This window comes from Leptosomus discolor, chromosome 2 (assembly GCF_034619465.1).
Source record: "Leptosomus discolor isolate bLepDis1 chromosome 2, bLepDis1.hap2, whole genome shotgun sequence".
In the NCBI taxonomy this organism is placed as follows: Eukaryota; Metazoa; Chordata; class Aves; order Leptosomiformes; family Leptosomidae; genus Leptosomus; species Leptosomus discolor.
Genome location: NC_141392.1, coordinates 72,189,532 through 72,206,391, shown reverse-complemented (window position 1 = coordinate 72,206,391; position 16,860 = coordinate 72,189,532). Strand labels below are relative to the sequence as shown.

The following is a 16,860-nucleotide window of genomic DNA, read 5'->3' as shown; positions in this document are numbered from 1 at the left end:
ATATTTAGCAGGGTATTCAAGCTTTGGCAATCCATTGACAATAGCTTGTTATCTAGTTTCAGAATGAACATCAAAATGACAGCTCAGAAGTGTGCAGAGGAGTGTGCAGAGGCAACTGATTATGTGAGGAATCCCTCAGGATGGGATACAAGATATGGAATACCCTGTTGTTTTCTTTAAACTTAGTTCACAATTTCTTCTCATGATCATCAACCTTAATAAAAACCAGTGCATCTTTCACAAAACACTGCATCTAGAAGTCTTGGAGCTTTGATGGTTGAGCTGTAGAACTAAATGACAAATCAATTTTAAGTATCCATGGAGAAATACACTCAACTGCACACTATAAGTGTGTTGGCCTTCTTTAATCTGAGATAATTAGCATAATTGCATCAGTGTTTGTTTATACTTGATATAAGGAGCTCAGGGATATAATTAATCTGGTACTGATGGAACTAGCAGTGGTCATAGTGAATCAATCTACTATCCATGTAAATGTCATATATACTTCCATGGGAGTTCTGTTGTAACTCCATATCAGTGAAATGTGCTATTAAAATATAGTCTTACTTGGTCTGTGGTGCCATTAAAATGTCATTGAAAGTTAGTCTCTAGTTCTGAAGAGTCCCTACACTTCATAAGGAGGAGATCATCTTAGCAAGAGCATTGTAGATATGTACTTGTTTTGTTAGAGCAATAATTGGAAATACAGTGTAGTTGAACACAGATTAAATGGTGACAATTATGTGTAGCTCTGTATTCTTCACTGGCTTCCACTGCACTTGGTGCTTTCCATTGCATTGGCAGTGATACGAGATTGTCAGGTAGTGATTGACAAATCTATGTCAGGGTGTTCACAGCCTTGTCCTGAATAGTTATCCACTGTGACAGACTCAAACCTGCAGTCCAGCAGTGTTAAATCATCAGCCCTCTGAATGGTGATGATAAAGTCACAGCAGGCAACCTAATAAATAACTCAAGGTGGCCTGTTGCCACCTGCCATAATTGTGCTATTAAGAATGGATGAGCTACCTTTCAGCTGATGTAAAATGCAAATGATTTTTGAATATAAAGATCTAAAGCCAATCTGTTATGTCTATTGTGTTTAAAACAGGCTGTGTCCCTCCTGGTTTTAATTTTGGAAATTCCCCTGATATATAGCATCTTCTTCACACTTACTATAAATCAGTGTAGCTCTGTTTGAATCCTTGAAGATTTAAGTATTAATACTTGCTGACAACCTGACTGAAAGTAGGATGATTATATTGTTTTGACTGAGTGGTTTCATATGAGACCATGACATGTTTTGTAGAGTGATAGATGAAATAATAACAAATAAACTAACATCCATTTTATTTAAGAGAAAAGCCAGTTTGAATCTCCAAGGAAGTGTACTTTGTTACAGGGGGCTTGCTTATCTCTGAATGATCTTTATTCCAAGACAGTATGAAAAATCGTAACTGATTCCATTTCATCCCAGTGAAACAATAGCTTTTGGAGTAAAAATGCAAAGGCTAAAACATGCAACATTCAACCAGCATGCTCGGGAGCTAAAACAGAAGTTCCCAAGGCATGTTATTCTTGGTGGTACTTGGGCTTCTTGAGAGCAGTCCCTGGGGACAGATCCTGCCCATCTGTGTGAAGATGCCTAGTCTTAAGAGAAGTGGGTAAATACTGAGGGACTGGCGCTTGTTCAGCCTGTAGAAGGGCAGGCTTCAAGGAGTTACCTACAAGGAGGTTATCAAAAGGACAGAGCCAAGGTCTTCTCAACAGTGCGTGGTAGCAGATGAGAGACAACAGGCAGAAGCTGAAATGAGAGATTCAGACTGGATTAAAGGAAAGTCTTCCTTACACTGAGGACAGGCAGGCAGTGGAGCAGGTTGCCCAGAGAGGTTGTGCAGTCTTCATCCTCAGAGTTTTCAAGACCAGGCTGGGCAAAGTCCTGAGCAACTTGGTCTGATCTCATTGCTGAGCCTGGTTTGAGCACGGTTTGAACTAAAGACCTCTCAGATCCCTTCCAGCCTGTATCCGCACGATCCTATGATCCTAAGTGCCCAGTTCAGACACTTGGCATTCGCACCCAACCAGGCAAAACTGGTGACCTTACCCATCAGGGTGAATGCTGATAGACAAGACGGGATTCCTTCCACCAGCTTTAGATACCTGGGATGATTAAGATAAATCAACTTCATTCATCAGCAGCAACAATAAACAGGCAAGGCACAAATCATACTATGTTAAAGCTGGTGTCTAAAAGAGGGTGGACAATATGCATCCTAAAATTTCCCAATCTCTTCATTGACCACCAACCCTCAGTATGTGTCCAGTGTTAGGTGTAATGAATCCCACTCACAGCCACCTTCATGCACATTGAGCCTTCAGTTCAGGACAGTGCCAGCACATCTGAAAGAAGACAGTTAGGAATGATGAGCTTCTCAGGGTTTAACACAGACCAGCTGATCAGAAGATCATTACAAAAACCCATCCTAACTTACCAGGTTGCTTCCTTCCAATGCCTGCTACAGGCAATTGGTGCCAGTGATGCAGTGCCTGGTTAGACACAGGTCCCAGCACCTGGGACTGCAGCACTAGTGGCAATTCCCAAGGCTGCCATTTGCACTGCAGGGGTACCCAAGGAAGCTGATGCTAGAAGCCTTTGACTTAAAACATATTTTTAGTCTGAAAACTGGCCCTTTGAGAAGCAATATCTGAAAATCATACGATGTTATTTCCAGTTTGCTTATTGTCACCAGTAAATGCCATCCAGCTGGTGGGAATTACATGTATTTGTAAGATGTAAATGAAATGTCACTTTATATTCACCTCTGATAGGACAGTTACAGTTTAAGCAATTTTCCACTGGAACTGAAATGTTCTTTGTAAAAGCAGCCTGTAAAGTGCATGTAGTTGGCTGCTAAAGAATGTGAACACCAAGGCAGTACCATAAAATTACACTGTTAGTTGAGAGCCTAACCCAGCAAATCACCTGAATATGTGTGTCAAATCCAGACTGACTACCAGGGTCTCGGTGGACCAGCTGGTGATTTGCAGACTGCACTTTGACAATGCTGACTTTGGGTCCAGAATGGCTTTGCACCTGACCTGCTCTTAATTTAAGCCTGGAAGAAAAGCTGATTTAATGCTCATGTATGGAAACAATTTCTCATTGATCAAAGCTACACTCTGTTTGATGTAATTATTTGCCTACTACAGAAGAGTTGCAGAGTTTGCATAAAGCAACTCTTTCAAGCACTGCCTAAGACTGGTTCTGTTGTTACCCACATAGAATGCACACATTAGGAATTTGCTACCTGTTAGTAAAAGCAGTTCTTACCATGATTATCCATATTCTGAACATAAATTCAAAATCATTACCATGCCATAACAATTGATTTATGGACACTGACATTTTGTGACTGCTCTGTTTCAGATTAATGTACACTTCAGTTTAGATGCTTCTGAGGGACTTAAAACTATCATGGCTGATTTTGTCCTTTAGATAGCTTTTCTAAAATGTTTTTAACTAAGTGGATCCGCAAGAAGATACAAGTCATACAGGCTTTTTTTTTTTCCCTTCTAATCCCTTTTAGGACTTTGGCAATCAGATTTTCTGCAACTTTTAGTCAATAACAGCATGCTCTGAAGAGCTGGTGTGAGTAAATTTAGGCTTGTGCACATATCAGCTGGGAATTCTGCAGCATACAGCAGCCTAAGAAATATTATTTGCATGAGAGCAGATGAGTGAAGTGTTTGCTGTTTTTTTAACTTCATATTGATTAATTTGCCTTGGGATTTATCAGGTAATAACTGAAGCAATGAATTCTTTCCCAGGAAGTTATTTAGGTTTTTAAATGAAATTATATTTTTACTGTAATGTGTTTTTATTATATTAGTGTCTAACAATCTAATTTGTGTGAGGCATGCTGTAAACGTGTAGCAAGAAAGAGTCTCAGCTCCAGAAAGCTTTACTAAGGAAGGCAGACAAAAAGGAGCAGAGGAACAGAGGTGCAAAACTGTGAAGTGATTTGTCAGGTTTGGTGGCAAAATAGGATTAGGACCTCTGTCACTTGAGTGCTGTCCTCATGCATTCATCCATTGTCCCATTAACTCCTCTGCAAATACTTTTGCATTCATTTTTTGGGCCCATTCCCAGAAAATATTGTGCATTACATCCAACTCAGCTGAACTCAGTTGGTGTTGGGGACATTCTGCTCCATTAGAAACTAGATTTGATGTGTCTGAATGTACCATTTGACCCAAATTTATGTTGGACATGAGGTATTCACTAGCAGTATAAGACCGATTTAAAACAGCACTGCTATTATGGAAACATCAGAGAAAGGACCTTGTGTCCACTGCTGATATGGTTTTCACTGGTTTTCTTATAGATTTAGAATTATGTTCTTAGTCTTTCTATATATATGTGTATCTTAATAATCTGAATCCATGTTTCTTTGAAAAAAGCGTTATTCATTCTTTTCTGAAAACACAGCCTTCTTCCTCCCAGCATGAGTCATTTCTGCAGGCTATGAAAGGTCACTTTGCTTCTTGTTTCTCTTCCACAGGCTTGTTGTATGTTGGCTTTAGTGCCTGTATGTTTGGCCTCTACAGCTTTATGCCAGTGGTCATAAAGAAAACCAGTGCTACTGCCGTCAACCTCTCCCTACTCACGGCTGACCTGTACAGCCTTTTCTGTGGATTATTCCTCTTCCACTACAAGGTATGTGAAAATGAGAGATGTATTGGGATAACAGCAGTATGCCTGTAGAAACACCAATGCAGAACAATGAAACAGAAGCAGCCTCCAAGCTTTGTTGGATCTACACAGTAAAAGTGTAGATTTTTTTTTATACTTCAGGCTTCCCACACCAAAACCTATTTTATTTTATGATTTCCAGTTTTTAAGGAGAGCTCATTTGGTCTTGTTTTTACATGTTTTGAATACTTGTTCATCAGCAACTGCATCACTAAATTAATTTTACTTATCACAGGTAACTTTCAACTGCTGTCACCAGATCCAGGGAGGCAGCATGAAGGGAAGGACTCTTCCAAAAATCCCATAGATTACTTTTAACCTGGGAACAAAGTTGTTTCATTCATGCTGATTCTGAATTTATAACTTGTAATTCTCCGTGAATTACACTTGTCAGCCAAACCAATGTCTTGCCTGTTAGTGTAAATGCCAAAATGTGCAGCAGATTTGTGTTGAAGTTAAACTTTTACCTCTCAGGTCCTCTAATATTTAAAACATTGTGTTGTACAGGCACACATTTGGTCTCCAATTACAAGGAATGGCACTTCATTATTCACAAGTATCCCCCTCAGTGTCCATCATTGGAAAGCCACATCAGGGTGATGGAGGTGATTGCTTTGTATCATCATTTGTTCGTAAGAGGGAAGTTACTTGATAGCTAAAATGGTGTCCCAGAGAAGCATTAGGTAAACGACAGCCTTAAAACTCTGAGTAGCTAACCAACTCAAATCAGATTTTATGATACTAATGGTACCTGAATGAATCCAAATGAGACAGTGAAAGTTCAAAGCTTCAGAGTCCAACACAAAATTGGTTTTCGCTCTTGCCTTTTATTTTGGTTTTATGGCTTTAAGAATTTTGCAGACAGATGGAAAGCAAGTATAGAAACAAAAATTTGACTGAGAACACAATGTAGAGGTTATCTGCTGCTTTGCAGGTCTGTCTCATGGTGATCTTGTTCCTCGTTCTTTCTGCTCCAAACTTCAAATTCAAAGTGTTTGACATTAGGTATTAGCTGAAAATTGTTACCTCCTGTTAATAATATTATTTGATACCCATAGCAAAATATATGTAGTGATGTTAATCCACTGTTTCTAAGAAAAATGGCTATATTACACAGTAAAAGACAGACAAATTTAATTCTGAAAACAGTGGTGGTGGTGTTCTAGCAAAATCAAACTTTGTTAGAGGGAGAGACTCAAAAGGCCGCAGGGGTTGGACAGCTTTGTGCTCAGCATTGCTGAAACCTAACAAAAAAGGCAATTTTGCAAATGCAAACCTTAAACTTCAGGGACTTGAAAGGCAGAACCTGCATAAAAGGTTTCAGTTCTTCCCTGTGTCTAATTGATGGGTACATTATCAGAGGCAAGAAGGCAGAATTTTCAACCTCATCAACACCCTGTCTTTCTATGGTAAGTACATGTCAACTCTCAACCATAGTGGCACCTTGGCCTCCCTTTAAGACCTGTACTGAAAAAGTGCTCAGGAAGAGAAGGCTCAGAACTGGAAGGTTTTCTGGTTGAAAGCAAGGTCTCATCATCTGTCCTGATAAACTGGTTGAGTTCTACCTCTGAAGTAGCTGGTGGTCCCCTCTGCCCCTTACTCATCTGATTAGAAAACTGAAAATCTCATTCTCCTATGGTTAACTGGATCATGCAGTCTTCTTCATGAACTCTTCTCAAACTCTTACTTCAGCCTATTTAGGTTTTTTACCTCCACTGCTCTCCTTGGGAGGCTGTTTCAGAACATCCTTACTCCAACAGTTACAAACCTTCTTATTTGCAGTATAAATTTACTTGTGGCTGGTTTCGGCCCACTCATCTTTCTGCCAAGAGTCTCTTAACATGAAGAACACCCCTGTCTCCTTAGCTTTTTACTCCATTGGTACAGCAATAGAGAGCAGTCATATCCTCTCTCAGCCCCTAGTTCACTAATCAGAGCAACCCCTTTTCTGCATCTCATCTGGTTGGATTTCATCCTGAGGTAGTCATTTCAACTTGAGAAGCAGGAAAGATCCCTCCAGCACCTAGTGCAATGCTTTTGTCTCTCCATTTCTCCAGGAAGCCTGCTTACCCTGTAGATAGTAAGACTGTATTTACATTTTTGGTCACTGCTTTTCCTTTGTGGTTTGTACTCATCCTTCAATCCATATAACTCATGTGTGTCTCTCCTTTGTTCTTCCCAGCTGCAGTGCTGATAAGGAGAAGACCTTTGTCAGGACTTGAAGGGCCTTTAACTGAAACATAGTATCAACTTCCTGAGCTGTTAGTGTCTCCTTTCATACCATTCAAACTTGATGAGGAAATTTGAAAAGAGAAGCTATGTTCAGAGATCATCTAGGTTTAAAAGCCCACTTAGTTATCTGATTACTTCTTTCGTTACCATGTTTTTATCCTTAGTCAGATCACCTCCTCCTTTTCTTCCTGGTTTACTACCAGGTGTCATTTTATATGAGGAAGTAGAACTGTGAAATGTGCAACTTGCACTCAATAATGAAGTCTAATATGTTAACATTAAAAGATCTGAATTAATTCCCCTCCTAAGACTATGCATACTTGCTTGTTTTCTAGATTCTAAAAAGTTGTTTCGTTCCCAGCCCAGCTGTATGTCTCCTTCAGATATGCAGCTCCTTCTGCTTATTGCTGCACTGGCCAATAGGCACAGCCCCACTTCACTGGGAAGCAAATGGTTTTATGCTGAATTAAGATCAACTGAGTTGTTTAGTGCCCCTTGCAGAATATAATTTTATGAGGCTTCCAAGAAACAGTTACAACTTTTTCCCTGTGCTGCTACTTTTATCACCAGATAGGTTTATTGCACCTATAGCAGTAAATCTATGAAAATCCATGGAAAATGCAGGAAATTAGTTTAACTGGGCTTTAGAGCCTCTGAAACCAAACTGAGGAGAAGATTGCATTTAAGTGTTGTGATTCATTAGCATTTCATTTTTTAATAATACAGACTTGCAACATCATGTCATGCAGGACAGTGAGTTTATAAACAGATACATTAATATTTTTACCCCATATGTAGATATCTTTGCAGCGCATTGAACTGTTCCTGGGCCCATGGAAGCTAGAAATACAGCATGTTAACTTCACACAACTCTGGTGATACACTTGTAATTCAAGATGTTAATTTTTCAAGGTGTTATTGTATTAAAAAGGTAATGATTTATGACTTTCAATTTGAGATAGATGACTAGATTGTAGTGCATCATTCTTAAAATTATCTACATCCCCCAAATAAAAGCTCTCTTTTTAGTTCTTCTGTAGTCAATAATTGATTCCAAATATTCCAGTGGATAAGGATATTCTGGCCTTTTTGGTGGCTGAATATTGGCCACTGCCATAGCATTTATGTATACAACTCCATATCTTCAATCATTTTTTTTAAATTCTCACCATAGTGATACATTTTATAGAATTTTGATGTTCCAAAATTTTCTAGGTATCTGTTCTCATTTTACCTTCTTTTTAAGCACGATTCAATTATCTTCTGCTTTGAAAAAAAAAAGGCCATCAGAGTCCTAAAACTTAACAGATGGTGATGATGATGGTGGTGGTGGCAATGATGATGATTGTTATGTTACCCTGTACTATCACATTCATCTTCACCTTTTGTCTTTCAAACTCATCTTTTGGTTTGAGCTTTGCCTTGATTTCTTGTTTTGTATGAACTTCAGTGTTCCTGGGAGTACTAAAGCCCAGCCTGTGTAAGGCTCTTTCCTACCCCACCCAGGCAGGAGGAGTCCCCAGTGTGGGGAAAGAGCCTGTGCAGCAGAGCCAAGGGGCTGCTTTGCTGGTTGGGTTGCACCCATGCTTTCTCTATGTATAGACATGATGGTAAACAGCTTTGGAACCAGACAGAAGGATGCAACACAGATGTGAGATATTCTGTGTAGAGGGACGTCTAGGCACAGCACGGAGGAAATTTGGTGTTCTGAGTAACAGGACTGTCCTTGCCCTGTCAGAGACTACGGCAGCTGTTCTTTGCCATGGATACACCGAAATCAGTGGTGCTGGGAAATTCAGGGCCAGGTCTCTGGGTGTACGGGGTTGGAACTTTTGTTTTTCTCCTAGGAGGTGTTCTTTTTTACTGTTTTAATCTCAGCCTTAGCTTTATTTTTATGTGAATTTTTAAAGTTCATACTTTTAATTTGTAAGCCATATGTTGTGCTTTAGTCATTCTAAGCAAAGTAGGTTCTCACTAAATAATCTGAGCAGTTTATTTTATGTTTTCCACCAGCTAGAGCATGCATACTGATTGTGTTCTGCACCAGCAGGTCGAGTCTCACTATATTATATCGATATCTAGCAAGCCAAGCACAATTAATTATATTCTGACTTGGCAAATTCATTCATTATTTTATCCAAGATGCAACTATAAAAAGTCAGAATTTCTGGATATAGTAGCAATTTCCAAATGAAGAAAATGCATATATTTCATAATATATCAAGGAAGTCATATATCTTGATTTAGAATTGTGGAGAGTATCTGTGACAAAGGACTTGGCTACGCAAATAAACATGATACTCAAAACCTTTCAGCACCAGAAATCTGAAATGATGCTAGCTGAAAGCTCTTTTGCTGATACTTACTGATGCTTCTAACAATGACTTTTCAATGCTAATTCTGACATCAGAGTCCCTGCAATGGAAGGGAGCAGATGACAGCCTTCCCATTACATCAAGAAACAAGCCATGAAGGAGACTGGGTTTTAACATAATGGAGAAGGGAAGGTACAAGTTGGGGGCAGTAAGTTCCAATTTCATTTTTGCCAGCACAGAGCTGAAGCAATGCCCATGAATGGGGGATTTACATAGGCTTCACTGAGATGAAAATTTGGCCCTTACAGGAAGCAAAGGAGAAGAATTAGGAGCATCCATTAAAAGCATGTACTTTGCCATCCTGATCCAAATCGTTGAAGCCAGTACGAGCTTTTCTGCTGACTTCAGTGAACTTCAGTTCATTTTCCTAAATTAGGAAAGCCTGCCACTCAAGGAATAATCTCAAAAAAGAAAATCACAGTTTCATGACTGTGGAAATAAAAAACATGCCTTCTTGGCTTTATATGCTTCAGACAGTCTTGTTTTTTGGTAGTGAAGGATGGACGCGATGTCTGTGGCTTGGGAACAGGGGGCAGAATTGGTTTGGTTTGGGGAAGGATTGTTTATTTGTTTGTTTGATTTTTACTTGGCAGCCATCCATAAACACCAGAGAGACTTTTCTCAACCACCTGACCAAGCTGAGAAAATACTTCAAATGATGTTCTCACTTTTTTTTAAAAAAAACACATACCTGCAAGTATAAGCTGAAATCAGTAAGGTCCTTTTCTTCGCTTGCACTTGTTAGGGGACCGACATCTATGGATTTTAAACATTGACAGTGCTGTTGTCAGTGGTGCATCATTATTTCTAGTAGAGCAGGCAGTGCCGGCTAAACAACAGTTTCTTACATTATTCCTTCCTCATTCATATGCTTTAGGATATTTTCCTGATGAAATTGGATATGCAAGCTGTTTGATCCATAAACTCTCTGCTCAAATGGAATTTAGTCTCACAGGGCCTTTGTCCTGGTTAAGGCTTCTGAGCCTTTGGTAATAATGAGGATAAATTGTTAATTCCTTATGCCATTGCTAATGTGCAGAAAACTACTTGCATGTTTCCCTTTCTTTTCCAGAGTACTAAATTTCTTACAGTGAGACTCCCTCTCAACAGCTCTGTTCCTATGAAGCTGTCTGCATGCCTTTCATCTAAGTAGCATTTTAAAAGCTTCTTTTTCAGATTTCTTTAAATTTATTTATTTATTTATTTGAATTTCCTCCTCCAAATTATAATCAATTAGAAAATAGTTAGGCATCTATATTTGAAGAGCTATCTTGAAGTGGAAATGAGTTAGGTGTGTCATTGGTCACCCTTGAATGTGTATTCCTGTGACAGAAAGGGCCACAGCCACTCACCCTTTGTCTGAGGGTGCAGGGTGCCATACAATAAAAAAGCTACGAAGCAAAATAACAAAAAAAGAGTAGAACCTAGAAAATGAAATTACTCCCACCGAGATGTTGCACAGTCTGACAGTAGATGTTTAACAACATAGCACAGATATGGCAGCTTTCTGAAAATACTGCATTGTTAAAAGGATATCTCTTCCTTTCACAGTGTTACCTTGCAATAGATTAATTAGTTGCAAAGCATGAATAGTGAAATATGGATACTAACTGTTTTGGAGCCAACAAAAAGAGTGTAAAAGATGTGGCATTTGTATTGTAGAAGTTATGATGAAAGCTTTAATTTCAATTATGTTTTTTCAAACACTAGGTCATCATAAATGTCAAGTTTTGTAGGTTGTTTACAGGGCTTTTAGCTTGGTGGTTTTTTTTTTTTTTTTTTTGGTCTCATGTAAAAAGACTGCTCACAATAGAACTGGTTAGGAGTTTTCTTGCAAAAGTTTTTTTTTGTTGGAAATGCCTAATTATCAAAACAGAAATGCTAAGTGAAAAGATCCTGGTTTCAGTATGCTCCCAAGGAAACACAGGTTGGCATTTCTCAGACCCTGACTGTTGTTTTGCTGGCTCATCTATGAGGTTGCAGCAGCTCACATTTTCTAGCATTTTCAGCCAGGTATCCTAGGACTGGAAGATCTCAGGCACAAGAAAACACGAGTTACGCAGCTCATGGATTCTGGAAGTCAGAGAACAAATCTCAGTTCTGCATTAGGCATCCCAGAACTCCAAGAAGGAGCTTTGAAGGCTTCCAGACATCTGCCATGGAGATAATCCTGGCAGCTGCAGTCAGCAGTTGCCAGAGTTTCCAGCAAGAATACTTTGTTTTAGAAACAACAGCTTTAGGTTTTTCGTAAGAGAAGCAAATGCAGGATTTCTGTTCTTAAACGATCTTCAGTTTCTGTTTCGCATCTCAGTTTAGGAATTTTTTAATTTTCTTTAATTGCAGAACAACGGTTTGGTTTCCTAGCCAGGAACTAGTTCATAATTTGAGCAAGAGGACAGCTAGGAGTTGATCAACCTACCTATGCATGGGTTTATATTCTCTTAACTATGTAATTTAGATTTCTTAGTGTTCTTAGTGAATGCCTGGTTAACAGGGTTTAATGGCAATAATGCTGTTCCGTGCCTTGCTTCTCCACACCTTATTGTCAACTCATAGTATGGTTTTTGGGTTTCTGCGTCAATGATTAGATGGTCTTAATATTTCTTTTCTTTCTCCATTTCTCCCTGCTTTTTATGGTGTGAAACTTTTGAATCAAATCTTTCTATATCTCAGTATCACATCTTCCTGCATAGCTTAAATGTTAAAATGTTAAAAGATGGGTTTGCAATTTCAAAAGAGCTTTTCAATTTGACACATTTATACTCCTTTTAAATATATGCATAAGGTAGGTACACATGTAAATTTTCATTTGTATAAAAGTTGTTTGAAGCCAATTGAAACTCATATAATCACTAAACAGAACCAATTTCAGACTGAAGTAAGAAGTAGTTTATACTGACAATCCAACCAGGGGGAAAAAAGCACCACTATGTGGCTGAGTTCTGCCTTTGGCCATAGTGGATAGCAAATTGCCTAATGGATATTGACTACTTAAAAGAATACATGAAATGAAAAAAGAATGTAAATGTTAACTGTAGTAAACAAGTGTGTAAAATCAGCCTGTTCACTGACAGTCCCCAGAGAAAGAAAAGAGACAGTATATCTGCCTATGTAATCTGCTTAAATCGATGGTCAGACTGACTTGTAATGAACCACTCTAAGAGCTCTGACCTTCAAGGCACTGGGAAAGTGGTTTATGCGCCTTATAGTGGGAAGCTGTTATTTTTCAACAAAATAATGAACAAAGTTTTTAAGTCCTAGCATAGAACCTATTAGTTTCCTCTATTTTTTTTTATACAAAATGAAGAGGAACCACAGGATTACAAGTTTCCAACACTGACATTTCTCTATACAGATGATGTTAGGCTGAGGTTTGGTATTGCTTTCAGTTATTTTAAAATACTCTTTCTTAAGTGTCTTGAACAAGAATTGTCTTTGGAGAATGAGTTGAATGTAGATAAATAACAGGAATATACTTTGACTGCTTGAAGACGGTAATTCACGTTGTTGTCATGGGACCTGGATTTTCAATACCTTGCAGAATGCTAAGTCTGTCATACCCAAGTCTTCACTGCTTTCTTAGCAGGGGTAGCTAATGGGGAGCACTTTTTAGAGAAATAATGAGAAATGGTTAGGGAATTGGGTGGGGGGGGGGGAGGCGTGTAATTCAGGTTGCTGTTTCATTTTCTATGTAATTTGAAGTCACTGCTGTCCACAGTCAGAAGAGGCAATCCCACTAGTCTCTTCAATCCCCACCTCTGCCCTCAGGCTCAACAAAGCTCCAGACACATTAGCACTACAGCAGCCAAAGGGAGCCAACAGCGTTGTACTGGTGAAATATGCAATGGTATCCTTAAGTTTAGCATAAGGCCTCCATCCATCAATCATTTTCATTTGGAGTTAATAATTGGATATTATTAACTTAAAGAAATGCAAAAAGCCAAGTATCATAACAATGGGCTTTGAGCATGGGAAGAGAAATAATATATTACCTTGTTTGAATTAGTTTTGTGTTTAGATATAAGGAAGAAGTTGTTCAGACATCTCTTAAATATACCACAGAGTACATTATGAAATTTAATTCTTATACTCTGAATGAAGTAAATAGTATTTTGGAAAACGTAGTGCGGAGTCATGTGGAAGGTAAAGGTGAAGTGCTTATAATTCTACCCAACTTGAAAATGCAGGCGTATCAGCAGAAATCTTCCTGTTACTGGAAATAATTAACTCTTGAACGATAAGTCTTCAACAAAACCATACAGGTTTCAAAGGTGCTGGTGAGCATGGGCTGAAAAAGGAAATTTGTGGGAGTGGAGCAATACAAACGCATAACAACAGAGAACAAGAAAATGGTTTGAATGAACTGCAGAAAGCAAAAAATATTGTAACAAATACTGCATTTTTCTTTATTACAAGAAAAAGCGCAGACAGAAAAACGTAACAAAGTCATCCTATTAAAAGAGCTGGATCTTACCGACAACATATTTTTTCTAAATGATACTCAATGAGTATGAAAACAAAGACCAAGAGGCTTAGTTTGATAATTATTTGCTGGAAAAAAAAAATAAAATTAAATGAGAACCTCAGCATTTCCCGAGTCAAGCATGCTTTTGAAGACAAGGGAGTACAACGAATGCATCAAGTTGTATACCTCAGCAACAATTTGCAACCCAGAGGAGACAGACAAAAAAAAAGTCATGAATTAGCAAAACAGCAGCTGCATTCAAAAGCTTAAATAAGGTTCGGTTACTGAAAATCTACAGATTTTCAAATTATGATTCTTCAAATTGAATACTACTTCCACCTTAGCACATGGAAACAAAGGCTAGAAGTTCCCCAGAGATGTAGACAGAATTGTCTTTGAAAGCAAATGGTAAGGGTTAAATGCAATAGCCGCATTATATATTTGGAGATTTCTTATAGAATTGAGTAAGTCCTTATTTCCAGAAGTGACCAGAAAAGAAGGTACAATATTTAGGAAGTGTGTTAAGAATTATACCTGGCCATCCACATGGTCCATGAGCTGCTGGGAAGAAATATATGTAAAATTGAAAATTAATTCATTTATCTGTTTTAATTAACTAACTGGATTAGAGTGCTTACTCCAGCTGTGCCTCCTACCAGCCAAATTACCTTCCAAAGTATCCAAGTTACCTTCCTTTTCCTATCAAAATGAAGGAATGAATCAACAGGCAGACATAACATCAGTCAGAAGATATCACTTCTACATGCTTTCAATCTAAGCAGTAGGGTTTTTCATTAATTGTTAGAAAAATTGCTAGAAAAATTTCATTAATTGCTAGAAAGTCTTCAAAAAGCATCTTCTCTTTGTCTAAACTCCCCCTTCTCACTAAACTGGAAGCTTTCAAACCCATGATATGGGATAGATGCTTGTCATCAGCACTGCTGCTGAGCAACTTATCTTAATTTACTGGAGTAAAGTTCTGGAGTTTTCCCACCACCTCATGTGTTAAGTTTAGCAATCAAGAGTATCTTCAGGTGTTTAAAAGGCTCATGATCAGTCTGAAGGAGATTTGAAATAGCTTTGACGTACAGTAATCTGGATTTTGTATCTGAAGTATGAGAGGAGAACGTGTAGGGGAGAGCTCCAGATGCGACTGGACAAACCATCCTTTTAAAAAAATAGTTAGAAATAAATAGAGAGAAAGCAAGGAACAAAGAATAATCACAAAAGAAAACTGATACTGTGCAGATGAAAAAGAGAAGGAGTAAAGTCTAATTGCTGTAAAAGATAAACCAAGCTTGGCAATGGAGAAGAAAGTGAAACAAACAGCAAAAAGTTCTTTTTGTATATGTAGAAAAGAAATAGTTTTGCTATGCAAAGATAGCAGAGGCCAAAATTAAACAACCTTTGGCACCAAAACAAAATTGGGACCTTCTGTCACATTCAGTAAGGACAAAGAGTTAACCTTGAAGATAATGCATAATTATTAATAGAAATGGAAATTACTACATCAGAAGTAGAAACAGAACACAATAATCTGAGTACTTTCCACCCTGGGAATATAGACAGTTGGAAGAATTGTATATGAAATTGACAATAAATTAAAATCAGGAGTAGACACCAGGGAGGAATAATTAGGGACACATGGAGATAAATGGAAAATTGGATAAAATGCAACCTGGTTCACAATATGTAAATCATCCAATCTAAATCTGTTGCCTGTCTGATAATTTAGCAGATTTTTGTAGACAAAAGTCAAATGGTAGAACTAATCTGCAAGGCATTTGTACAGTGCGGTTTAGAAAATTATCAATTAAGCTAAGGAACAGGATTAGCACTGTAAAGATTGGAAGCTAGGTAAGAAACTGGCTAATGAGGATAAAGGACAAGGCAATGTGCTGAGAGAGAAACAGCTTGCTAGAAGGAGCTCACTGATGCAGGTCCCGAAGAGCTGGTCTGGAGACTGGTCTTGTGTAGTGACTGTAGAAATAGCTTTGGCACCCTCAGTAGGAAGAAGGATTAAAATAATCAGGCAACAAGAACTGGATGACATTGAGAAATGCTATGAAGCACGAAGTGCGAGGTAAAGTCTATGGCAACAGATGTAAGAAATTTGAGCACAGTTGTGACAAAGCTGTTTCCAAATCGGTCAATGTAGGTATTTCTAGTATTGATGGAGAACTACTAATGCCATAAGACAGGAAAACTTACCAGAGATTTTTTTTGGTCATCTCAAAAGGGCCAAACACAGCTTTTTCTCTTAGCTGCTCCACAGCCTTGACAGAGTAATTGTGTGTCTGCTAACGATGTGCTGAATGTGCAAGTCCTAAAAAATCTTTGTTGTATGTGGCATAGCTTTGATTTCTGACAGACTGGGAGGGACTGTGGTACCTCAATACATATAAATTAACCTATAAATTCACAGGGAGGAAAGGAAAATTATTTGAGCTAAAGACATAAGAACATATGGGTGGAAACTGAGAATGCATAAATTTGGAACAGAAATTAGGGGGATTTTTTGGCTATTGTAGCAGGGATGTTTCAGAACAGACTTCAAATAGATTCGGGGGGAGTGGACAAAAACCCTAATAATGCTTGCAGGAGGACAGGGTGTATTTGCCAGATGGAGTATGTGATCTGACTGTATGCCGTAATGGGGGGTTGGATTTGATGGCTCAGGTTGTGCTCTCCATTCTGATTCCTTTGTGTGCCCGTCTTGTGAGTAGTCTCAGTTGAGAGCTCTTAGAACTCCTGAAGTTTAGCCTCACGTAGCCTGCAGCAAATGCACCAGACCATGGAGAACCTCGATGCAAAACAGCCATATCATACTCCCTACAGACAGTTTATGTAGTCACTGGTGGTAAGGGTAACTGCAGCTGCACATTCCTTGTTTCTTAGGGTAGGAGTGCTCCCCATTTGTATGGCCAAGAGAAAAGAATGCCATTCTGGGAGAGCATTTCTGTAGGAGTATACTGTTAGATTCAGCAGGAAAATGTAGACAAAAGATCCAGTATGAATCAATTATTGTAACC

At 38.5% G+C, this 16,860-nt stretch overlaps 1 protein-coding gene across 1 annotated transcript in view; it reads left to right on the top strand.

The window, feature by feature from the left end:
- Positions 1–16,860, top strand: part of SLC35F1 (solute carrier family 35 member F1) — a 249,613-nt gene that overhangs the window by 224,303 nt on the left and 8,450 nt on the right. The window contains exon 7 of the mRNA XM_086461268.1: positions 4,566–4,720. Within this exon, the coding sequence (XP_086317394.1) occupies positions 4,566–4,720 (155 nt within the window). The remainder of the gene's footprint in view (positions 1–4,565; positions 4,721–16,860) is intronic.